Source organism: Scardinius erythrophthalmus, assembly GCF_964197995.2.
Source record: "Scardinius erythrophthalmus genome assembly, chromosome: 2".
Classification (NCBI taxonomy): Eukaryota; Metazoa; Chordata; class Actinopteri; order Cypriniformes; family Leuciscidae; genus Scardinius; species Scardinius erythrophthalmus.
In genome coordinates, this window is record NC_138222.1 from 37618793 (window position 1) to 37645012 (window position 26220).

At 42.0% G+C, this 26220-nt stretch overlaps 1 protein-coding gene across 1 annotated transcript in view; it reads right to left on the bottom strand.

Moving 5' to 3' along the window:
* Positions 1-7564: 7564 nt before the first annotated feature.
* The window catches only part of cep89 (centrosomal protein 89), a gene marked incomplete at its 3' end in the record, with an annotated part of 141410 nt that continues 122754 nt past the window's right edge, over positions 7565-26220 (bottom strand). Inside the window, 1 exon segment of the mRNA XM_081347582.1 lies at positions 7565-7880. Coding sequence (XP_081203708.1) covers positions 7565-7880 — 316 coding nt within the window.

Below are 26220 nucleotides of genomic sequence, written 5' to 3' on the forward strand. Positions count from 1 at the left end.
TGAAAAAAATTCTTCTGACTGAAATTTTTTTTTTTTAGGCCAAGTCATATTCCTTTTACTTTTTAAATAGTCGAGACCAATAGCGTTTTAAGGGGAGACGTTTTAAACCGCTTTTATATTGCCAGTAGGCGTATTTTAAAAGCTATATTTTAATCTATGAAAACCAGGCATGGAACATACTAATACAATTAATAATTTGCATATATATATATATATATATATATATATATATATATATATATATATATATATATATATGCAAATTATAACACGTTTACACAAAATTTGTTAACACACAAGTAAGTTACTTTTCCCCTTTACTTAACATAAATTGTAAGAATATGACTAATAGTAAAGACTTGTGCTAATAAATACAGTGCTATGCATAAGTGCTATGCTATAAAATTCGGAAAGATCCTCCACTATACCTTTAAGTTCAATTTCCAAAAGATGATTTTTTATTCCTCTTTTTAGTCAACTTTAGCATGGGTGTCTAAACTTATGCATAGCACTGTAAACATTAGGCCTAGGCTAAAGCTATTAAATAGCAGTCCCAAACTAGTTTTTGTTAATACAATGTTGGTATGAGCCACTACAGTCATTTAAAAATATAAAAAGTAACACAAAGAAAAATAGTAGCATTTTGGGGTTATATGGAAACGACAGTTATCATGGTGAATACACAATATTAACAATAACTGTTAATGAAACATGGAAACTGGTGAATAGAATGAGAATCATACCTGCATTACTTTTATTTCGTGTAATTTACAACGTAACGGCGTTGCATGCTCGTAGTTTCTTTTGCACTTGATCAGTGAAGCAATACAGCGCGCGCCGCTGAATTTGCGCGTGCAATTGAGTGTGCGCTACGAGAACAGGATAACGGCTGACAGGACAAGAAAGTTCGTTTTTCTGAGGTGAAAAACTTTATTTCAGCGTACACTTATGTCACTGCCTGCCTGGTAGTTCCTATTGTGCTGGGTTTTCTGAAGTAACGTTAGTCATGATTCGCCTCTCATAACATATGCTCTAAACACGCACGCAGTGTGGAAAAGGAGGAGCGGGGGCGCGGGGAGCAAGGATCACAGCGCAAATTTGAACTATATCGATGTGATATGGTCTAATTCCATATCGCATTTAAAAAATATATCGATATATTTTTTATATCGATATCGCCCAGCCCTACCTGCATTATAAGTGTGTCACTGAAATATAGTTCCCTTTCGTAAAGGGAACTCCCGCTGCATCGATACTCGATACTTTGGGGAATGCCTTCGGCATGAAGCGTCTGAAGTCAACTATGGAACTATTCCAATCTTGATTGGTGCAACGTCACCCGTGACGTCGCATGTGACGGTGATCCGGAAGCTACAAAAGGGTCACAGGAACCAGGAAATGTCAGCTTCTGGTCTTCAGCAAGCGCTCTATGTCATCTTGTCTGTTCTCTTTGGTGTTGTTTGTCCCGTGAAAAGAGTATTATTTATGGCGAAAAAAGAGAAGCTATTCAGGCAGTGTGCGTCCCCTTGCCCACGTTATTTAAGCGAGGATGACACACACACGCTTTGTGTAGTTTGTCTGGGAGTGGAGCATGCACGGGCGGTGCTCGAGGGCGCTGTCTGTGCAAACTGTTTTCAATGAAAAAGCTCCGCTCCCGTTTGAGCCTGTTCGATCAGTTAGATCAGGCTCGCGTTTCCAGTGCATCAGGTCCCGCGTCTGTTGAGGCAGCGCGCCGCTTGTATGCATGTGATTCGCACGTGGGGCTGGCATATGATACTGAGACGGTTGCGACCCTTTCTCAGTGTTTATTAACCAGCTCCACTGGTCTCGCGCACGGTTCGGAAGCCCGCGCTGCGGCTTCTTCCGACCGTGTTAAAGACACAGCGTTTGATTTATCTGTCTCCGAGGAGATAGATATTATCTATTAACACTAAATCACGTGGATATGGGGATTCGCCACCCCATATTTCCGTTAGTGAGGAGTTGCTGGAGGTTGTAATCAGGGCAGTGGTTAAATTAAATGTTAAATGGCCATATAATAAGCAGGAAGCGACTAAGAAAAATAAAATGAATGAGCGCTTCCTGCAGACCCAGTCACAATCTCCGTGTCAGAGCCTTCCCTTTTTCACTGATCTCCATACTGAGGTATCAAGATCGTGGAAAAATCCATTTTCATCTCAATTATTTTCCCCCATGTATATATTTACTCATCCATTAGGGAATCTAATGAAAATGGTTATTAGGTGATGGCTCGGGTTGAGGAATATTTTGCGAAATATTTTCTCCCCGACATTGCGTCACCCCTGATAGCTCAGACACTTCCCTCCAAATCTCGTACATCGAATTTGTTAGGGAAAACATATATGGCGGTTATTACAGGCATACCCGGCTGACCTCCTCAAGCAGGTGGATTATAACTGGGAGGTCTCACTCTATATTACTGAATTTCGTATAGTAGCTGACTTATCTCTCCATATTATTAAAGAGACGGCCCGTGCTATTGGCCGTGGCAGCACTAGTCGTCTCAGAGAGACATTTATGGCTTAATCGCTTGTGGATCGGGGAGAAAGACATGGCTTTCCTTCTCGATGCTCCACTTTCACCTTCTGGCCTCTTTGGTGACGCGGCAAGAACCGTTGTCGAGAGGCTTCAGGAGACAGAGCGACAATCAGCTATCCCCAGTTGTCAGTCCAGGTCTCATGGGGTTGCTGCCAGGGGGTAGCCTCATGGGACAGCCGCCAGCTCCTCATATTTTGAGAGGGTTCCCTCTTGTGCCCCCCCGTATAAGGCTTGGGGCCAGAGGAAACATTCTCGCACGAAGCTCTCCATACCGAAGACAGGTCTGAGGACTGTCTCTCGGGCTAAGACGGCTTCAACTAAGAGGTCTTGTCGTAACACGCAGACCCTTATGGGCGTTCCCCCAGGAGAGCGAGTACAGTAGTCTAGCCCCCTTATGCAGCCCTTAGGAAATCGATGTTCGCTTCCCGCCGCCGATGGCGCTTCGGGACACATCGGCTTCCAGCGAACACAAATCGCAGTATCTGCCCGAAGACGTTGCGGCACTGTCGAGTTCGCCGCCTCTCAGGAGGTCTGTAGAGAGCATATTTCGGTTAGTTCCTGCCAGTTAGCTGCTTCAGGTCACCGAAGCCATTTGGAAATTTATAGCCGAGGCCAGTCTCGAGGGACTGGTCCCCATAATGGCATATTTAGACACCCCGAGGGGTCTTCAAAATACAGCCTAGGGGGTCCTGCTTACAGTGGAGTTAATATACAAATATTATCTACTAAGGGTGGTTCACATGTCGGCCAGCCCAGAGCAGGGTCGGTTTTTGGAACAGGAAGTCTAGTCCCTCTTAACACAGGAAACCTCAAAGTGGGCTCTTCCTTGGTTTACGGGAGCCCAGGTTCTACAGCTGGCACTTCATAGTTCCTATGAGGGGGGGAGTTAGGCCTTATTTTGGATCTCAGGGTACTGGATCAACCTCCGAGGGGGTTCAGATTCAAGTTACCGACTGTCAGTCAGACCAGCTCCGAGGACTGGTCTGTCTTGATAGATCCACAAGCTCCTTAACTCCTCTTTCCCTTCTAACCCCATCACAGGAAGTTTCCGAGATCCGCTTTTGGGGGGAAAAGCGCATCAGTTCTGGACTCTTCCAGTCGGCCTAGCCTTATCCCCTCGCACCTTCACTAAATGTATGGACACGGCCCTTGCTCCATTGAGACTTCAGGGGGTCCGTATCTTATAGATGACTGGCTCATTTTGGCTCAGTCAAAAAGAACTAGCAATTCAACATCGAGATGTTGTTTTGCGCCATCTGAGGTGCGTGGGGTTGAGACTCAATGTGAAGAAAAGTTCCTTAACTCCTCTTCAGAGGACTACGTCCCTGGGAGTAGAGTGGGACTTAGTCAATGCGGGCACAATTGTCTCCTGCTTGTATAAATACTATCTTAAACACAATGAAGAGTATTAGGTTAGGCCAGGCTATCACTGTCAAACACTTTCAAAGAGTTTTGGGTCTTATGGCTGCAGCTTCCACGGTAGTACCCTTTGGTCTGCTCCATATGAGGGCTTTGCAGTGGTGGCTCAGGAACAAGGGATTTTCTCCTCTGGGAAACCCTTTTCGTACGATCAGAGTTACGCGCAGATGCCTTCGTTCTCTTGTCGTATGGAAGAAACCATGGTTCCTGTCTCAGGGCCCGGTTTTGGGAGCACCATGTGAGAGAAAAACTCTGACCACGGATGCGTCCCTCACGGGCTGGGGTGCGGTTATGGAGGGCCGTTACACCCGAGGTACTTGGAAGGACCATCATCTCACATTGTATATTAATCGCTTGGAGATGTTGGCTGTATTTTTTTTTTTTGCCCTGAGGCACTTCCTTGTAGACCTCAGAGGCCATCATGTTCTTGTTAGGACAGACAATATGTCAGTGGTCTCTTATATCAACCGCCAAGGAGGTTTGAGATCTCGCCCTCTTTGTAGACTGGCGCATCAAATTCTTCTTTGGTCCCAGGACAAATTTCTCTCTGTCAGATCTATTTATATTCCTGGGGTTGAAAATATGGGAGCAGACATCCTGTCGAGGCAGGGGCCGAGGCCCGGGGAATGGCGGCTCCACCCTGAAGTGGTTGAGCTTATATGGAGAGAGTTTGGCCGGGCGGAGGTTGACCTGTTCGCTTCTCATGAGAACTCTCATTGCCCGCTCTGGTACTCTCTCTCACATCCAGCTCCTTTGGGCTTGGATGCCACGGTACAGATGTGGCTGAGGTCACATCTGTACACTTTTCCCCCGATCGCTCTGCTCCCTGGGGTTCTAGAAAGGGTCAGGAGGTACGGAGTGAGACTACTCCTTGTAGCTCCGTACTGGCCGGCCCAAATTTGGTTTTCGGACCTTATTAGTCTCTTGGAGAGTCCTCCATGGAAAATTCCTATTAGGAGAGATCTTCTGTCTCAGGCTGATGGTATATTATTTCATCCCCGACCAGAGTTATGGAGACTATGGGTCTGGCCCCTGAGGGGGTCCCACCCATAATTAGGTTGCCCTTTCCACCGAGGTGGTCAGGACATCCATACTAGAACCCCACTCTACTAGGAACTATACAATTAAGTTAGGGAGGGCATTGAACCCAGTTTATTACTGCCCACTGGCTTCAGTACTGGTGTTCCATCCCGCTCTCTAACGGGATCTCCTGTTCATGCTTAGGGCCTCTGTGGCGGCCTCAGTGCCCTCCGCAAGCCTCTAAGGGTGTTCTCGAAAGGACGTTCCCACTGAAACTCCATGTTCCTGTAGATTGGAGGATGAATCCTTTTCTTCCAGCCTATTGGCATCAGGCTGATGGGTTATCCCTGGCACCCATCATGTCCTGTGGGTGAGGTATACGAATATATATTTGAGATATATAAGTATATATAGGAGAATCTATTGAGTCTGCTTCCTGCTCGTCTTACTCTCTGGAAGAGTGGTGGTCGTGCCCCCTCTTACTTGCTAGCGTGGGAGCCACTCAACGTTATTTTTGCCCTGTACTGAGGTACTTGTAGGCAATGTTAAGATTCTTCAGGTATTCCATCCTCCATCGCATGTGTCGGATGGTCAAGGTCATAGCCTTTGAGGTTCCTACATTAGGACTCAGGCTGAGAGGAGTCAGTCCATCTAGTTATGCATCAAGGGTTAGGAGCTATTCCCTTTATTAAGAGTACAGTTGGTTATCTAAAACCACTCATATTTGAAGTACAAGGTGCGCTTCTGCCTTCACCTCTCATCTAATATTTTCTACTGTCTGGGGCTCCCAGCCATGAGGTCAGTCGAGCCTCCGGCTCCAGACCTCCCCTTCTTGCACCAAATCTTATGACAAGCTAGTTTGGATCTGCCCTCTACTCATTCTATCGTCCGTGAGTGTACCAGATGCTTTATACCAGGGCGTTTTTACTCTCAGTGTGGCGGCGTGGGTATTCGTTCCCCAAAGTATCGAGTATCGATGCAGCGGGAGTTCCCTTTACGAAAGGGAACGTCTCGGGTTACGTATGTAACCCTCGTTCCCTGAGTAGGGAACGAGACGCTGCATCCCTCGGCCACACTTTTCGCGCCCCTGAGAACGACTTGCTTTGACCAATTAGAAGCTAACATTTCCTGGTTCCTGTGACCCTTTTGTAGCTTCCGGATCACCGTCACATGCGACGTCACGGGTGACGTTGCACCAATCAAGATTGGAATAGTTCCATAGTTGACTTCAGACGCTTCATGCCGAAGGCATTCCCCAAAGTATCGAGTATCGATGCAGCGTCTCGTTCCCTACTCAGGGAACGAGGGTTACATACGTAACCCGAGACGTTCTACCTCAGCGCTCAGCTGTAGCCTGACATGCACTTTCCGTGAGCGGTAATTGAAAACCCGGAGTGGACTATGAGCGGAGTGATTACAGAGTGCTTAGAGTGGAGAGAGGAACGTGCTTTTGCTCCACTCCAGGCTTTGATCACATCCCCCTCAGCAGGGTGAATACACCTCGTCTTTCCTTAATTTAAGACCTATTCAAACTAAAATTAAGATATTTATTACACTATTTGAGAAATGAAAGCCTATTTACGGCCTTAAAATTATGAAAAGTGAATTTAAGACTTTAAGGACAGACTGGAACCCGCAATGACGGAAATCCGTCATGGACTTGCTGCAATTAACGGAAATCCGTCGTAGCGACGGAGAACTTTAATCCCTGCGCAAGAGTGTTTCTGTATGTCTATGTTTAAAACAAAACCAAAGGTTAAGAAAAAGAAGAAAAAATGTCAACCGAGCAAGTCTATCCATTTGGGCGCCTTTTCATTCGCGGTTACCAAGCAACACCATTACGCCAGCTGCAGCCTGATGACGCAAGTGTACCGCTGTTCGGATAGAAATAATATAATGTGAACACAGTCCATCGGGGGCAGGGGGGAGCAATCGAACTCGGGTTCGGAACAGGCAATCGAACCAAGTGTGAAAGCGCCCTAAGATAACCTTGACATGTTTACTGATGAGGCAGTATATGCATAATCAAATGGAGTTACTGTTTCCCTCAAGAAAAATTGACTGTTTTAGTAATTTGGAACAGCAGAGACTTGAGCTCACTGCGGGTCACGAGACAAAAAAAATCAACAAACAGAGATGCTAATTATATTATTGTATACCGTACTTTGTCCTTATTATAGAAAATTATGAGGGACAACCTTAGACAGTGCAAACTCGAGAGAGAATGAGATTTCTGTTGCTCAATCCTTCATCAAATGGCTTGTGCAACAGAATTTCCTGTGCATCCACTGCTGGAACTGCTCTGTCACAAATGCTTTCTGAATTTAGCTCAGTAGCTCAATAAACGCTCCATCTACAGGATAATCATTATTAACAATCGAGAACACTGTGATACACGTATATGCTGGGAAAAAAACATCAAAGCACATTTATCAAGGTTAACAGAAAGAATGGTTGTGTATTTAAGGGCCTTATGTATTTTAAATGAAAACACATTCAGCATTCAGGTAAACCATGAAAATGAATTCATGAACTTAAAACACTTATTAAGGAGAATCCGGAATGATTAGGAATCCTGTCCGCTCTTGTCACTCTCATCAGATGACGGATTCTGGTGCTGGTCAGAATCGGAGTCATACATGGGGCTGCACTGTAAAGGATGTGGCAGACGACTCTGTCTGGAGGTGAAGGGAGGGGGCAGTGAGCAGGACAAATGATCCTCTATACGGGGGATCCTGGCAGGAGACTTGCCGGAAGTGCTGCGTAGGGCTGGAGCCATGGTGGCTGGACTTAGTGTACTGCTCCTCAACACCACCTCTCTCAAGCGCTGACTCTCTCTGGTCGCTGCCTCCCAAACCACCTCCAACTCACCTTCCACTTCTCTGAGAAACACACAGAGAGAGAGAGAGAGAGAGAGAGAGAGAGAGAGAGAGAGAGAGAGAGAGAGAGAGAGAGAGAGAGAGAGAGACAGAGAGAGAGAGAGAGAGAGAGAGAGAGAGAGAGAGAGAGAGAGAGAGACAGAGAGAGAGAGAGACAGAGAGAGAGATTGTTTAATTTGCAGTATGGATAGGCTTTCCTGATTCAAATATGTGCTCTCTTGTTCCATCAAGTGCTCTAAAAAAGGGAGAATGTCTTGCTTCACACTCAAGCAAACACACACAAGCATTCAAAATACACATGAACACACAAATTTCTGTGACCTTTCAGTCATTTTCTACCCTCCAGTCAATAGCATTGGATTCGCTCACCAGGATTCTGAGGGCTCAGCTGTGCAATAATAACAGGTATTAACTGGAAATGTGCTGAAGCACAAACATGAACAGAGCGAGAGAACGAAGGAGATGACCGAGCGGCAGAGATGTGTAAGCTGTCGTAATGATAGATCAATTAGCCCAACCATCTGTTGACGCACATCCTCACTTCCACATGCATACATGCATACACACACAAACACACACACACACTGTGTGGTTTATGACAAGGTTTATGACAATGACAGTCTATCTCTCTTTGTCTCCCACTGTGTGGAAAGTGGCGAGTCATCTCTGTAAGTGCCCTTTACTTTGCGGGATTCTGGTCTGTTATTAAGATGTGTTTTTAAGCTGCCATCTTCTCCTCTACCTGCCTCAACACACAGCATCTCTGACAGTCTTAAGCAGTGTCGAGCAGACTTGTTCAAACTCATCTCCTCTCACACTGCTTCAGACACCACGTACCTCAGAAACAGAATGAAACATGATGTTTGTGTGAATATTTGTGAGTATGTTAGATAGACGCTATGGGGATGCCTTCAGTGTAATCGGTGAAGTGAAAACACTCCAATTTGATTGGTTGACGATAGTCCGTTACGCCAATAGTAGTAAAAGGTTAAACAAATTGCAACAGAAGCAAACTCAACTGATTTTGAATCCTCAATATGTCCTGAGTAAGGAAAAAAAAGCCCAGAAGAATCCCATTAGGGGAAAGTTTAGAAAAAGACCCAAATATATCCTATTCATTCTTTTTCTTATGTGAATAGGGTAAACATTTGAACCTTTAGATATCACAATGGAAATTACTGAGTTGATTACTTACATCAAGACAAACAAAAAATGTATTACAAGTTTTTTTAAATTGTTTGTTAACATGGACAAACGGTGTATAATCTAATTACGTATGTGCTAATTTGCATAAATACCACAACAAATCTAAACATTGGGTATAGCCAGGTGAAAATGACTTGTTGAATCTTGTTGACACATAACAGTAAAATACTTAATGTTAAGGTCTGAATGGAACCCATTTAGGCTACCCATGAGCCAAACCGCGGAAAATTCCACAGACCCAGTATGAATACATAGTCAGGAAAAAGTACTTTAGAAACCAGCCTTTATTAATTATTATTGCAGAGATGGGGTTTGGGGCTGGGTCCGTGGGGCTAATATCCACTAATTTCCACGTTATCCCTGGTTTCCGCTCGTACTGCCATAGTAACCATGGCGACAGACGTGGACAACTGCGTTACGTCTAGCCCATATTAGACGAAACGCAGAGTTGTTGTTTACGCTGAGCTCACGCTATTGTTGTTTCGTTCAAACATTATGGACCATGGCAAGCAGACTTTGGGACAAAACGAGGATCAACATCAGCGTGGCGTTTTCGAGATGCCGAGAGCTCCAGGTCCGTAAAAAACTTGCAAATGTAGAGGTGAGCAAATGTACATAAAACTAATCAATGTTATATAGCTCAACATGATGAAATGTTAGAATATGATAGTGTTGATCTAGCTTACTGCTAGTCCTACGGTAGATCAGTAAAATTTTAGTGCTTCAGCCCTGACAGTTGTACCTAACACTGCATAGATAACGTTACGCATCACGGACAAGCCTAACGTTACATTTACCGAAAAAATTTTTTTCATGACCATTAGCTGTAACATCAATCTGTCAATGAACTAACGTATACATCAGTAAACACACAGCGTTCGTATCTCACTACTCTACCCTGCCAGTACATACAAAGATAGATCAAAGTGACATTACGTTAACCAACCATTCAGAAACGTCCTGTTTTCCAACTCTGGTTCAAATTGATACGGTTGCACAGTGTCCTCAGAGACTCCCGCTGCCATTCTTCAAAATATAACGTTACCCTCAACTGTTGTCAAGGCAACACTCCACATGTGCACTTAAACGGCCTGCTGAAAACAGAGCTGTTTTTGACCAGGTTAAATTAGTGTTTTCTTACAATGCTAATGAGAATTTTTAATTAAAATATATTACAAACTTTTAATTTAGACCCTAAAGAATCATATTAGCTTGTACAAAAATGGCATTATATGACCCCTTTAAAATTAGAAGTTCTACAGAACGAATTCTACAGAAAATAATTTAAACATTAAAATATTACAGTTCAAATGTTTGTTTCTTTAGCTATAACCTAGAAATATACGTAAATGTCATAGGTAACACTTAGCTAACTTTCATGAACTACACTCACCTAAAGGATTATTAGGAACACCAGTTCAATTTCTCATTAATGCAATTTTCTAATCAACCAATCACATGGCAGTTGCTTCAATGCATTTAGGGGTGTGGTCCTGGTCAAGACAATCTCCTGAACTCCAAACTGAATGTCAGAATGGGAAAGAAAGGTGATTTAAGCAATTTTGAGCGTGGCATGGTTGTTGGTGCCAGACGGCCGGTCTGAGTTTTTCACAATCTGCTCAGTTACTGGGATTTTCACGCACAACCATTTCTAGGGTTTACAAAGAATGGTGTGAAAAGGGAAAAACATCCAGTATGCGGCAGTCCTGTGGGCGAAAATGCCTTGTTGATGCTAGAGGTCAGAGGAGAATGGGCCGACTGATTCAAGCTGATAGAAGAGCAACTTTGACTGAAATAACCACTTGTTACAAACGAGGTATGCAGCAAAGCATTTGTGAAGCCACAACACGCACAACCTTGAGGCGGATGGGCTACAACAGCAGAAGACCCCACCGGGTACCACTCATCTCCACTACAAATAGGAAAAAGAGGCTACAATTTGCACAAGCTCACCAAAATTGGACAGTTGAAGACTGGAAAAATGTTGCCTGGTCTGATGAGTCTCGATTTCTGTTGAGACATTCAGATGGTAGAGTCAGAATTTGGCGTAAACAGAATGAGAACATGGATCCATCATGCCTTGTTACCACTCTGCAGGCTGGTGGTGGTGGTGTAATGGTGTGTGGGGGATGTTTTCTTGGCACACTTTAGGCCCCTTAGTGCCAATTGGGCATCATTTAAATGCCACGGCCTACCTGAGCATTGTTTCTGACCATGTCCATCCCTTTATGACCACCATGTAGCCATCCTCTGATGGCTACTTCCAGCAGGATAATGCACCATGTCACAAAGCTCGAATCATTTCAAATTGGTTTCTTGAACATGACAATTAGTTCACTGTACTAAAATGGCCCCCACAGTCACCAGATCTCAACCCAATAGAGCATCTTTGGGATGTGGTGGAACGGGAGCTTCGTGCCCTGGATGTGCATCCCACAAATCTCCATCAACTGCAAGATGTTATCCTATCAATATGGGCCAACATTTCTAAAGAATGCTTTCAGCACCTTGTTGAATCAATGCCACGTAGAATTAAGGCAGTTCTGAAGGCGAAAGGGGGCCAAACACAGTATTAATATGGTGTTCCTAATAATCCTTTAGGTGAATGTATATGCATTATGGAATATACATTTTTATAGCATGTATTAATGTATCAATGTATTAATTAAGGTTAACAGATAAAATAAAAATTACAACTCAATTTAAAATGTATTTAGTAAATGTTGAAATTAACAAACTAACAATGAACAATACAACAACATTTATTAAAGGAGAACTCCGGTCAATTTTAACATTGAGCTCATTTTTTTGTACATTTGGAGTGCTGTCAATACAGAGAACAACGACAAAAATCGGTGTTGTTCTCTGTATTGACAGCACTCCAAATGTACAAAAAAATGAGCTCAATGTTAAAATTGAACGGAGTTCTCTTTTAACCTTAGTTAATGCTAAAAATGTAATCTTATTGTAAAGTGTTACATTTCATATAAATCCCAAGAGTCTGCTATGCTTAAAGATGGCCATCTTTAAATATCTGCAAAGGCCAGAGGATTAAAATTAAATAAATGCATATAACATGTATAGTCTCTCACTTTATTTGCTTCTATATTAGTAGCTTATATTAGTAATTAGTATAGTAATGCTTACTATATTTTTGTCACATTGTTTTAACCGTTTGAGGTAGCCACTACTAATTTTAGTCCACTCTATTTGTCCCCTATGCAGCTCTGGATGCAAAATTGTACGCGCAGAGGTGTTCCCATAGCGTCACTACTTTTGACGCAGCATCTTGTTTCCTTCTCAGGGAACCATGGTCGATGATCACAGTGACAGTGAAAATATATACATTTTTTTCTGATTAAATTGTTTCTGTTATTGAGGCATTTTGGGCGGTTCCTGATGTCTGATTGGTTAGCGTTAGGACAGCATGCAGTCCAGAATGACGAAATAAAGTGAAACTATGGATTTAAAATTGTGTAGTGATGCCTGGAACTTCATGACTTTTATCATAAAAATACAGTTAAATGCAAGATGTGCAGCACCAATCTACCATATGCATAACATTATAATGAGAACACTACTGAAATATAATTATTTGTGCTTTAGTTGGCCGTGTATCAGTGCGTTGTTACAGGAAGAGCGCATCCACAACGGTAGTTGCACATTCAGACAAGCACGGTCAAGTTTACGTCCGTATTCGCATCTTTTTGGGCAGATGTTAAGTTGTAATATTACTTTTATATTGTATACATTATAGATTAATCTCATATACTATGTAGCCTATGGTATACTATGCCATGTATATTCACGTAAACACAGTCGATGTAAGCACTAGCACTGTGTATGTGTGTGTGTGTGTGTGTGTGTGTGTGTGTGTGTGTGTGTGTGTGTGTGAGAGAGAGAGAGAGAGAGAGAGAGAGAGAGAGAGAGAGAGAGAGAGAGAGAGAGAGAGAGAGAGAGAGAGAGAGAGAGAGAGAGAGAGAGAGAGAGAGAGAGAGAGAGAGAGAGAGTGAGTGAGTGAGTGAGTGAAGAACAATGCACAGTCTGAAAGGGGTTTATGCTCCTCAGGTGGTAACTCAACCTCACAATGAAAGCCACATTTAATTCCACATTGAAGCCTATTTATTGTTTGTTGCATAGGCTATTTGTTTTTAGTTGTCTATGGACCAAACAAAGATCCCATTATTGAAATGTTATTGAAAAAAAAAAACCATTTTCTGTTTATAATATTCTATCTTTTTCTTGTTGCTGTGGCTCTTTTGAGAAAATGCATAAACCAAAAATGAAAAAAAAAAAAACATCTCTTTGGCCAGGGTGACCTGAGGGTTACGGTGTGGAACAACGCCCTGACGATGCTTCCTCGGGCCACACCCCCCTCTTTGCGCACCACAACCCGTGAGCCTCCTGAGTATGATGGCAGGGCCATCTACCGGCATTCCCCGTGTCTCATTTGGGGCTTCAGATGACGAGACGATGTTGATCGCCGCATTGCAAGGTGGGCTGGAGTCTTCAGAAGATGAAGATTCGGCTGTAATGCCGCCTTCGGGTGTGCCAGCATTGCTCGAGTCCAACCCGGAATTGACAGCCAAGCTTTCCCGGGCTGCCGCGAGCATCGGACTAGAGTGAAACCCTCCACCCTGTCCTGAGCGCTCGCGGTTGGATGATTGGTTCTTGGGGGCTGCACCCGTCAGCGCAACCCCCCCCCCCCCCAGTTCCTTTATTTCCGGAGGTGCACAAGGAGGTCACGAGATCCTGGAAGGCCCCGTTGTCTTCCCGTGATCGTTCGGCGATCTCCTCCGCCTTCTCTACCCTCAACGGGGCCTCGGCTAAAGGATACGCTGGGAATCCACCTGTTGAACGCTCTGTTGCGATGCAACTGTATCCTCAGAGTGCTTCAACATGGCATGGTGATCCTAAGCACCCCTCCAAGGCATGTAGATTTTTGTCTACCCTGGTGGCGAAATCTTACAGAGCTGCAGGGCAAGCAACCCCCTCACTGCATACCATGGCCATCCTTCAGGTCTACCAGGCCAGGATGCTCAAGGATATGCACGGGGGTAGAGCTGACCCAGGGCCCTTTGATGAGCTGCGTGCCGCCACCGACCTTGCTCTCTGGGCGACGAAGGTGACCGCACACTCCCTGGGTCAGGTGATGTCCATAGCAGTGGTCCAGGAGAGACACCTATGGCTCAACCTGGCCGATATATGAGAGACTCCGAATGAACCCGTTTCCTCGACTCTCCCATATATCAGGCTGGCCTTTTCGTCTGCGCGGTCGAGGACTTCGACTAACAGTTCTCAGCCGCCCAGAAACAGACTGAGGCCATTAAACATATACTGCCCCGGCGGCCAGCTGCTGCCTCCACCCAGCCGCCGGCACAGTTGCCTCAGTCTGTTCGCTGGCGAGGGAGCCCTTCTGCGACTCCAGCCCCTCCCGCTCGGCCTCAGCAGCAGCCTCCACCTGGGCCGCGCCATGGAGGTGGTCGCAGGAAGGCGCCCTAGTCCGCTTCAGCCCTGCAGCCCACTAAATGCCAGGCAAAGTGTCGCTCCTGACACAGACAGCTCTGAGATGGGCTTCGATTCTGTCGAGGAGGTGGTAGCAGGGCAACTCCTTCCGTCAGTGGAGGGCCGGGGGAGAATCTTTTGTCTTTTACCGGCCGGCCAGCGGCCCCCTAATGTGGTTAAAGACAGAACTGACTCCCCCATCTCTGAGCCCCCAGAGCGTGCGGATGGCAGTGTGTGCCGCTTACGAGCCTCGCCACTCTCGTCCCCCTCTGTCGCCAGAACCCTGTCAGAGCAGGCCCTGTCAGAGCTTGTTACCACTCTGCAGGCTGGTGGTGGTGGTGTAATGGTGTGTGGGGGATGTTTTCTTGGCACACTTTAGGCCCCTTAGTGCCAATTGGGCATCATTTAAATGGTCTCCTCTGTCAGGACGCGGCTTATGTCCGTGCCCCCACACTGGGACGCTCTGCCTCCCGCTGGTTCAGTTCTTGTGAGCCTAGCTAGAGTGTCCCAACCCTTTCCCGCTGGCTTGTGAGAACCATCAGGCTCAGCTATATCTAATATGCGATTCAGTTTGCGATTTAATTTTCGAATCTGTTCTGAGGCAGGTTTGAGTACCCTATCACCACAGGTGGTGGCTACCATCACTTCCGCTAGGGCCTTGTCTACTCAACATGCCTATGTGTTGAAGTGGAACCTCTTCATCACCTGGTGCTCTTCTCGCAGAGAAGACCCCAGAAAATGCCCGATCAGTGTCGCGCTTTCCTTCCTGCAAGATGGGTTGGAGCGAAGGCTGCCTCCCTCCACCCTCTAAGTGTATGTTGCCGATATCGCCGCACATCACGATGCAGTTGAAGGTAAGTCTTTGGGGAAGCATGACCTGGTCGTCAGGTTCCTTAGAGGAGCAAGGAGACTAAATCCTCCTCGCTCTCATCTTGTACCGTCTTGGGACCTCGCAGTGGTGCTATCTGCCCTGCAGAGTGCTCCCTTTGAGCCTCTGCAATCAGTCGAGCTTAAGTTCCTGTTAATGAAGACAGCGCTCCTGGTTGCATTGGCCTCCATCAAGAGGGTAGGGGTCCTGCAGGCAATTTCGGTTGACGAAGCGTGCCTGGAATTCAGGCCAGCTAATTCTCACGTGATCCTGAGACCCCGGTCTGGATACGTGCCCAAGGTTCCCACCACTCCCTTTCGAAATCAGGTGGTGAACCTGCAAGCACTGCCCTTGAAGGAGGCAGACCCAGCCTTGGCACTGCTCTGTCCAGTACGCACCCTCCATGCTTACGTAGACAGAACGCAGTGTTTCAGGACCTCAGACCAGCTCTTTGTCTGTTATGGTGGGAAGCTGAAGGAAAAGGCTCTCTTCAAGCAAAGGTTGTCTCACTGGATAGTGGACGCCATTGCTTTGGCATACCAACAGCAAGGTAACCATGTCCCCTTGGGGTTCGGGCTCACTCCACTTCGAGTGTAGCCTCCTCTTGGGCTCTAGCGCATGGCGCCTCGCTAACAGACATCTGCAGAGCTGCAGACTGGGCGACACCTAACACATTTGCGAGATTCTACAAACTCCGAGTGGAGTCAGTGTCCTCTCGTGTAGCTGGTAACTAGGATCTGCTCAGATGTCTTTGCTTGCTCGCCATTCCATTCCTCGGATTGGATATGTGCAATATTCTCCTCAGGTGAGCTGCCCAGAGAAGACATGTGTTCCTCCAGCACTGTTGACATCAACGCCAGAATTATGCCAGCGGCAGCTTTCATGTTGGCTAGGTGCTTCCATGTGCATGCCACTGTAAACCTCTCTGAGCGTGTGTCTTTCCCTTGGCAAGCCACCTTGCCACCCCTGGGGTTGAAAGATTCCACCCTGCGAGCTGGATACCCCAGTGTTCTCCATATGCAGCCCGCACTCGGGTCATATGTGTATTCTTAAGTCCTCCCTTTGGGCAGGCATTGTGTTGCATATTTCTGCTGAGATATGCTTCCCAGTGTACCTTGGTATTCCTGTGTTAAGTAGGAGTCCTTCGTCCATGCTAGTCTCACGACAAGGAGCTCACAGTCACTGATGTAACGTCTCCGTTCCCTCCTCAGGGAACGAGGGTTACATATGTAACCGAGACGTTGCCCATGTCTTTGTCCATGGTATGACTATGAGGGAGGCTGGGCAACGAGTACAGCCAAGCTTGAGTCGCTTCACTGCCGCCTCGATCATAAGAAACTTCCGGGAGAAAAACAGGTACAGTAGATGTACTTCAGACTGCTCTCTATTGTAACTTTTGAGTGCAGTACACTGTGATGTTACAACACATACATGTACTGTAGCTGTTGCACTATAGACCCCTTTTCAGTTGGTAAACATGGTGAAGTTTTTTTGTGGGCGGAGCTTAGGTGGTGGCAGAATGATCCCTCACTAACATTAGTTTGCAAGTTTTGTTAGCTTGTTTTTTAATAATGACTGGAGAAAATCCGATTTTATCTTAATGTGCAAGGTCACTCACTGTCCAGGACCGCGATTGTTATTTGAAAAAGTTAATTTTAACGGACATCCCAGATTGGCTGACCCGTACACGCTCAGTCAATGAATGGACGATCTGACAGGATTAACGTTAACGCTACCTCCGGTTGAGTGGCCTGACTTCTACACCTACCTGATAGAGAAACTGAGCGTAAAGAGAAACTGAGGGCATATAAATCTTTAGATGCCTATAACTGTACTAAACGGTCACGTACAAGACTTGTGTGGTAGCCTACGATCCGCAGTTCTGCCTAGCCAGCGCCAAGGCCAGACAGAAGACGACAATGTAAAGAGTGACATTATGGTGTAATTTTAACGATGTGAATATTTTCTAGAAATAAAAAATACAGATACAGCATATTCATTTTTTAACTATGTATTTGATTACCCTTTCTTACCAGGTTCTTCAAAAAGTATAGTCACAATCAATCAAAACAATGTATAAATTTATTGCACCAGTGTGTAAGACTATGTTGTAATGTGTGTGTTTGTGAGGGCATGTGTTTGATGTCTGAGGGCAAAGTTTAGTTTTTCAGCAAGAGTGAATGGTTTTAAGTGTAGAGCTTCATTTTGGCCAGAAAATAGAAATTTGGGGAATTGGGTGAGACGTTATGGATTTGTGTTTACTGTTTTGAGAATACATAGTTTCAAAAAATGCATTTAAGCAATCGAGAAAAACTGTAACCCGCTAGCAAAGTGCTTCAGTTTAACAGTGTTCAACTCTTTAGCATCAGCTCAAACAGCAATGCCCAACATTATTAACTATGATTGGACTTTGGTGACATTCATATTCCTTTTAGATGTGTCTTTTTCAAACATATTGATATTATTAATAACCCAGCAGGGTTATTTTTTTCCATCATATTTTTTTTAACAGTAAGCCTATGTTTTAATTAAAATAATTTTTCGTCATAGCTTTGAAAACGTGCAGGAATGTCTGGAATCACTTGATAAAGTAGATGAAAATACAGTTAAGTGGAAGTTGTGCAGCACCATGACATAATAAGAACACTATAATGTTGTGAATTCTTTATGCTTTAGTTGCCAGTGTTTCAGCGCGTTGTTATGGGAAGAGCACACTCACACAAAACTTTCTGGCAAGCACTTAACTTAAAGTTCACTTGCATTTGGGTGCTTTTGTGCAGATTCATGTTGTAATGTTATTTATGTTGTGTATCTAGGATATCTGATTAATCTCATATGCGTCATATAGAACTAGCTTCAGTTTACTGGTGTTCATTCACTCTTCAGCTTCACCTAAAGCAGCTTTTTCTTTTAGAGGTTTCTTTTTCGAAAACATGCATTATTGATAATCTAGCAGTGTTTTTTTACAGTCATATTTTCATATTTTGATAGACATATTTGCACGTTATAATGTTATAATTTGAGTACTCATCTTTGAGATCTATCAATATCGAAATTGCCCATCCATACTAAGCATACTGAAACAAACACACTTCTGTAAAATTCCTCCTTGGAAAAAACAATCATTCATTCATGTGATTGCTACTATCCCTGCTCTTATTCATGCTAGGCTGCATGGATGGACAGGGAGAACAGAACCATATCGCCAATCCAAACTGTATGCTAATTGTCAATCATCTTTGACTTTGTCCTGAAAGATATTCAACCTTGGTAAACACAAGAGACTTTTTTCAAACACATTAAAAAAATCTTACTGATACCAAACTTCTGAACAGTAGTGAATATATAAAGTTCTTATTGTTAAAACTTGAATTATAAACAATAATAATAATAAAAAAAACATAAATTAATCTAAACAGCACATCCCTCTCTTCTCTGGTTGGGATTTTGAATATAGTCAATATTTTTGTGTTAAGAATCTTTGTCGGAGGAACCTGGTAAATCATAAACTAGTGAAGACGGAGAAGACGGAGAATGTGGGCACTATGTGCTCAGACTCTGGCTAGGCCGTTCTCAGCGCAGTCAAATTTAAAGTCTGCCCACCATCAAAATTAAAGTCCCGCACAACAACACGGCTTACGTCACTTCAGAGTTCAAAATGGCGGTGCGAATGCAACCAGGAAAAAGGTTCTAAGGGAACATTTAGTTACCGGGTAAAAAAGCCCCTATTAACACACAACTGAGAGTCTCATAAAACAGCAAATAGCTTTACTCTCACCAGCACTCCATTTCTAGACCCTTAAGCTTAAACCTCCATTTCTGATTCAAACTCAAAAATGTTTAAAAAAAATCCATATTTCAGTTTAAGACAGCGGATTTGTCCTAATACTTCATATTATACATCATTTTGTCATTGATGTGTTGTCATATAGTGCCTGGCTGCTCTTTTTACATCCTTTCAGGTAAATAGTTCTATTTAATTTAATGTATATTTTTCGTCTAGTTTTCAGGCTTACTTGAATACCTAATCAGATTCTCACCTCGAGACTCTTTTATTTCTCCTTGTAGGTGCCCTTTTCCTCTCTCCTTCCTCCTTTCTATTCATCACATATTGTGCAGTCTCAGCAAAAACCAAACAAGGCCTTATCTATGCACACAGCTATCCTGCCTCTGTCACCTTAGAGATTTATAACAGAAGAGAGAAACAGAGAGAGAGATTGCTGTCAGTGGGTGGGTCAGCTGATCAATAGTGTCAGACAGGGGAACAGACAGTAGGACAGACAGATGCAGAGACGGCAGAAGTGAGGGGCAAAAAACCCCACAGACAGACAGATCAGCAGTGGAGACATGTCTGACAGACTACTACCACATCTGAATGTATAAGCCCAAATGGTATCATCAGACTTATTTGCATTTTCTGTGCTGAAAATGGAGCTGAGAATGGAGCTGAGAATGCTACATGCAAACTAGTAGCTGAAAGCATCATCAAATTATATGATAAAACTTTAATATTAATGGTTGCATAGTTTCTGATCAGTGCACATCAACAATCCAGACAGGATGCAGGAAGAAACATTGGTAGAAACTGTTTCTAGGTTAGTGAATGACATTTTTTCTGCTCTAATATCCTCCTTTTAAAATACATTAAGACAAAATAATAATCATTTAGATTATTTAATTCAATTCATGCTTCCTGCATGCCCTTGTCTCACCATCTAATCGATTGCTAGTGTTTGCTTTTGCTCTCATTCTCATGACCCAGTTGCCAAAAGAGAGAAGGAATAGGACCAGAGAGACAGGCACGAGTGGGTGTGGAGAAAAGAAGTGACACGTCTGAGTGCTGAAACGTCAGGAGATGAAAGATGAGAGAGAGCCCAGTATTGACCAGGCTGGTTTTAGCATCAAAGTCTTCAAGAAGAGATTAAAAAGAAATGAGAGAGACGGGAGAGTACTTTGTAAAAGCTGCACTGGGAAGTAGGTTCATGGGAGCAGTAGTAATTTGAGTAATGAGGTTGTGGTACATTCTGCTGTGTCACTGTATGTAAAAGCCACTTTGAATGATGCCATACATTTCATCTACGTCAGATCAACCAAGCTGTAATTTACTGGTGAACAGCTCATGTCAGAGATAGGAAATGTTGACTTCATGCTTGGTTTCTTCCTCATGGGGTTGCCTAATGCTTAAAAACCTGGGCTGGTAACCATATGTAGTCACCTAGTCTATTGTTTTTGAGAGGGCACCAGTGGGAGTCATGGCGAGATAAGATATAAGATGAGATTATTAGACAATTGTCCTTTTTTTCCTCATACTGCACCATATAAAAACCATGACCCTAAAACCGTGATAAAAACCGAACCTTGATACAATTGAACCGTTACACCCCTAATATATGTACACACACACACACACACACACACACATAGTATATATACAGTATATATGTATACATCTAGCTGATATTCTTCAGGTGAATCTTATATTCATAATAACATAATCAATTGACTGTCCGCTGAGGAAAGCGATATCTGTCTTTGTCCGTTTAACAGTTAAAGGTGACCTATTATGCAAAATTAATTTTTACAAGGTCTTTGAACAGTGTAAACAACAAGCCTATAGTTATAAAAATCCACCTAATACATTTTTTATAATCCCCATATTTGTTTACTGTTAGTTGTAACGAGTGTTTTTGTGTAATTCGCTGTGTATGTTGATAATGAAATGTGTGTGTACATACATTATATATAGGCTATATAAGGGGATGTAACGATACATATATCGAGATATCGCGATATACAAATGCGACGATATGTATCGTTAATATAAACGATATGATTCGCGATAGTTAGTTTTATCCAAGGCTCAGCTTACTGTATTTATAAGGTAGAATTCACCCCCAAAAAATTATTTTGTCATCATGTACTCCCTCTAATGTTTTTAGAGTTTCTAGAGTTTTTGTTCAACTTCCAAACACAAATGAAGATATTTTATATAATACCTGAAAGATTTCTGTCCCTCCATTTAGTGTCCATTCCTCTAAAACTTAAAAGATCCAAAAAATTTCATAAAGGCATCGTAAAAATAATCAATCGAGTGGTCTTATCCAAATGGCGATGGCTTTATATGATGAACAAATTTACGACGCGCATACTGTAGAAAACACGGACGTTCAAATGCGTGTGTGACGCGCGAATACAACATGAGAGTGAGTAAATTCAGAATTGATATTTTTGAAAGCATGAGATCCCACCCTCCCTTCAGAGCATCTCCAAAGCCACGCCTCCTCCAAAACACATGAGTGCACACAGTCAGAGCAAAGTTTGCAAAATGTCACGAGAGACAGCATTAAATTATCTCTGTCTCAAAGCACATAACATTACAATAATGAACAAGCTGCAGATTCATTTTCGGCGTTGTTGATGTTGCCATAGAAATGTATAATTCTGAGTCCAAGGACGTGAACAGCTCAGAGTAGAACCAAGTCAAGGCAAGTCATTTCACTCGGTAGCCATATTTGAAAGGCCTGTTGGGCATGCAAGTGCAGCTCCTATCTCTTTGAATGGAATTCTCCAAGACTGTTTGCCAAGGTTACGATTAAATTTCATATTTGAAATCAACAATGAAATCTGACAAAAGTTGTCTAATAAATTTTGTTTCTAAATGCTCAAATCATGACAAAAACAGCATTTTTCAGGCTAGACCAAGCTAATGCGCAGACCAAGCGTGCATCTCAGGAAACTGACTGTTTCTATAAGAACTGGGCTTCGGCAGTGAAGCGATGACTTTACCAATCGGTGATTGGCTCTTTTCTTAAGAAGGCGGGACTTATTCCGCCATATAGCGCATTGCACTTTCTCCCATTCATAGTAATAAGAGTGCACTGTCTTTCTGTATATAAAGTCTTTGGTAGAACGGATCATTTTGGTTCAGGAGGAACTGTAAAAGGTGTCTGATGTTTGTTAGCGGTGCTCGTTGACTGTCTACACATGTGATGGGTGACCTTTAATATTACTCAGCATTTGAATGTATAATTACAATCTAACAAGGACAAAATAAACCTTAAAATAAACCTAAAACAATAATATTGTGAAATGTCATAAAAAGTAAGAAAATACAGTAAACCTACAGTACATAATTCATCATATTTTACTTTTTGAATGTTCACTTTCTGATTATCATTATACATTGATGTAACCTTCAATTCAGTCTCATAGTTTCAGTAATTAATGTGTCATTTATTGGTGCTTTGGTTTACTGTGATGGGGAAACAGTTCCATCAGACTGAACTTTGCTTTCTTGTCACTGAATTGCTGATAGATTATTTTATACACTGATTGCTTCTGATAGCTTATTTTATGCAACTGACAGTTGACAAAAAAATGTTTTTTTTGGCTCTGTTAAAAAAAAAAAATTTGAAATTGAAATGTTAGTACATAGCAATTAAAGGGATAGTTCACCCAAAATTTTGTAAAGAAGATATTTTAAAGAATATGGGTAGCCAAGCACTTGATGGCTCCATTGACTTTCATAGTATGCAAAAAAGGTGTGAAACAGTTTAAAAAAACAACAACAACAACAATGTTTGGTTACAGACATTGTTCAAAATATCATCTGTTTGTGTTCAGCACAAGGAAGAAATTCATACAGGTTTGGAATAACTTGAGGGTAAGTAATTGATGACAGAATTATTTTTTTTGGGTGAACTATCCCTTTAACACTTTAAAGACAATATAAAGTTTTAAATAGTTATAAAATAGTTAAAAAACAGTATAAAGTGGGTAATTTTTTTCTTTCTTAAAACACCTAATTCTACTAGAGGCTTCCCTACATTTGATTTCCCCCACATTCCCAGTATATGACATGTTGCTGACTGTATGGTGGAGAGCACTGAGAGTACCTATTTTAATCATTTTTATTGTTTATTTCAATATTTCCTCAAAATCAATAATCTCAGTCAGATATTCCAACCGCAGTTGCAAGTCGCTTTGGTTAAAACATCTGATAATTGACTATATATGAATATTAGTATTTATAATAAGTATTGAATATTAAATTATTATATCCTGTGTATCTGAAACATCTCTGTGACTGTATCATAGATTTCAGAAAAACAAAAATACCTATGGATATGGGAATATTATTGTACTAAAGGGAATATTATACTACTAAGTGTTAGGTGTTAATCTATTAAAATCACATGGTCTTGTTAATGTACAATAGCAAAAGAATCAACCACAGCATGTGCTTTATATAATTTCCAATATAATCTACATTTTATAGTCTCATCCGTTCATTTTATGTCTGTACATTACAAAGTTAAATTAGGTGCACAAATGGCCACTCAGCAGCGTTAATCCAATTCACACACATACGGCACTACTAATATAATTCATTAGTGGTGTGTAATGGATTACAGACTTAATGAGGGATGATTCAGCCATACAACTGGAGCGGATCAACATATAGGCCAGCACATGCACACACATGAACACAAACCTACACTCACATGTGTGAGAGAACAACAAAGACTAAATGTTACTGCAAGACAATAGCGGCCATAATTCGTGTGTGATAGACATGTTTAGCAATGTCATCATATTTAATACTAAGACCAATATCTTCTACGCTGAGTGTGTGGAAATTAAATCAATGTTTCATCTGACCTGCAGCACTGCAGAGCAACATACAGAAACTATGCAAGGTCTCAGCTCACATAAAATGGCTGGTAGGCAAATTAACGTTTTAACATGTCACGACCCGTCTGTACCCAGAGAAAACTGAGCGTCATTAAGTGCGGTAGGGTCAGGATGACAGGGTGAGATCAGGAGAGCTACAGGTCTTTAATTGCATTAGAGTGTCTCATTACTTGTGTGTGTGAGTTTCTCTAATGACGAAAAAATCTCCAGATACAATACACATGAAAACTAATCCCAAGCAGAGAGATGCGAGACGTATGCTGATGCATTTGTGTATTTTGAGCTGTCAGTTCTGCTAAAATCACTAACACCATCCTGACCTACACGGTACAAAAACCTTTTGTACAAAAACTAAACTATGCTTTATTAGAGGATGAGGAAACTTGTCAATCTGTAATTTCTAAGATTCATTTCTTTTTTAATAAAGCTCAAGCTGAAAATAATTTTGGTTCTAATTGGGAGCTATTAAAATACAATATTAGGTTAATGTTATTCAAAGTTGGATCTCAAAAAGCAAAGCAATACAAACTAGAGGAACTTAACATTGTTAAAAGAATTGTCTGTCTCTCCTGCATCCCCTTTGAAAATGTATTTATTCCAGAAATTTGAATTGGCTGAACTTCAGAACTCATTAGATAACTTATATATATGTAAAGCAAAGGGTGCTTTTGTTCGTTCAAGGAGATGGATGGAAGAGGGAGAACGAAATTCCAGTTATTTTTTAAAGTTAGAGAAACAGCGTAATCATCTCAATTATATAAATAGTCTTAACATAAATGGAGTGGTTTTAAAATATCATAAAGAAATTTCTAATTATTGTGAAGAATTTTATAAAAATCTTTATCGTTCTAGACACTGTCAACAAAAATTTGATTTATTTTTTAATTCTCTTGACTCTCTTTAATTCCATATTTCCAAAATGTATGATATTGGCAAAAGTCTGTGTTAATCTCCTATTCAAATTAAAGATATTTCTGAGGCGATCGATAAGCTGAAACTTAATAAATCTCCTCTGTCTTCTCCAAGTGTATTTAGAAAGCCTACATAAGGGAACTCTCCCAAGCTCTATGACTCAGGGTGTTATAAATTTGATCCCTAAACCTCAAAAGGACCCTGCTCAACTTGAAAATTGGCGACCTATAAGCTTGTTAAATAGTGATTACAAAATACTAGCCATGATTTTTGCTATAAGTATTAAATGTGTTTTAGATAATATAATTGATGACTTTCAGTCAGGTTTCATGAAAGACAGACTTATTTCAAATAATATTAGACTTGTTCTTGATATTTTAGATTACTCGGATCTGATCCCTGATGACGGTTTCTTGTTTTTTTTTTTTTTTTTTATAAAGCTTTTGATTCTGTTGAGTTTCCTTTTATTCTTAAATCTTTGAATATTTTTGGTTTTGGCCCCAACTTTATCAATGCAATTCAAACTTTGTACAATAACGCCACTGCTTCAAATAAATTACAGCATGGTACTACTCATACATTTAATATAGACAGAGGTATCCGTCAAGGCTGCCCAATATCGTCGTGTCTTTTTCTGCTTCCTATGCAATTATTAGCCATCCACATTCAAAATAGTAATTTGAAAGCTATCTCTATTGCAAACCGATCAATATTAATCAGCCAATTGGCTGATGACACAACTCTGTTTTTGAAAAATAAAGATCAAGTTTCTGTAGCCTTAAATATAATTGATCACTTTTCATCTGCTTCTGGCTTAGTTCTTAATATTAATATTCACAAATGTGAACTTTTATCTATTAAACAGTCCACTGATGTTAAAGTCTGTGACATTCCAGTCAAATCCTAAGTTAAATACTTGGGTATAATCATATGTAAATATCAGAAAAAAAGATCAAAATTGAACTTTGAACCTCTTCTTTCTATTCAACGCAAATGTAATTCTTGGTTATGGTGTGATCTGTCTATAACAGAGTGCTGCTTTCCAGAGCAGATGGGTTATCTCGGGTTATCTATCCTGCAATGGCTCTGGATGTTTCTGTGGAGATTTGTAGAAATGATAGTAATCTTTGTTTGGAAATCTAAAAATAATTGAATTAA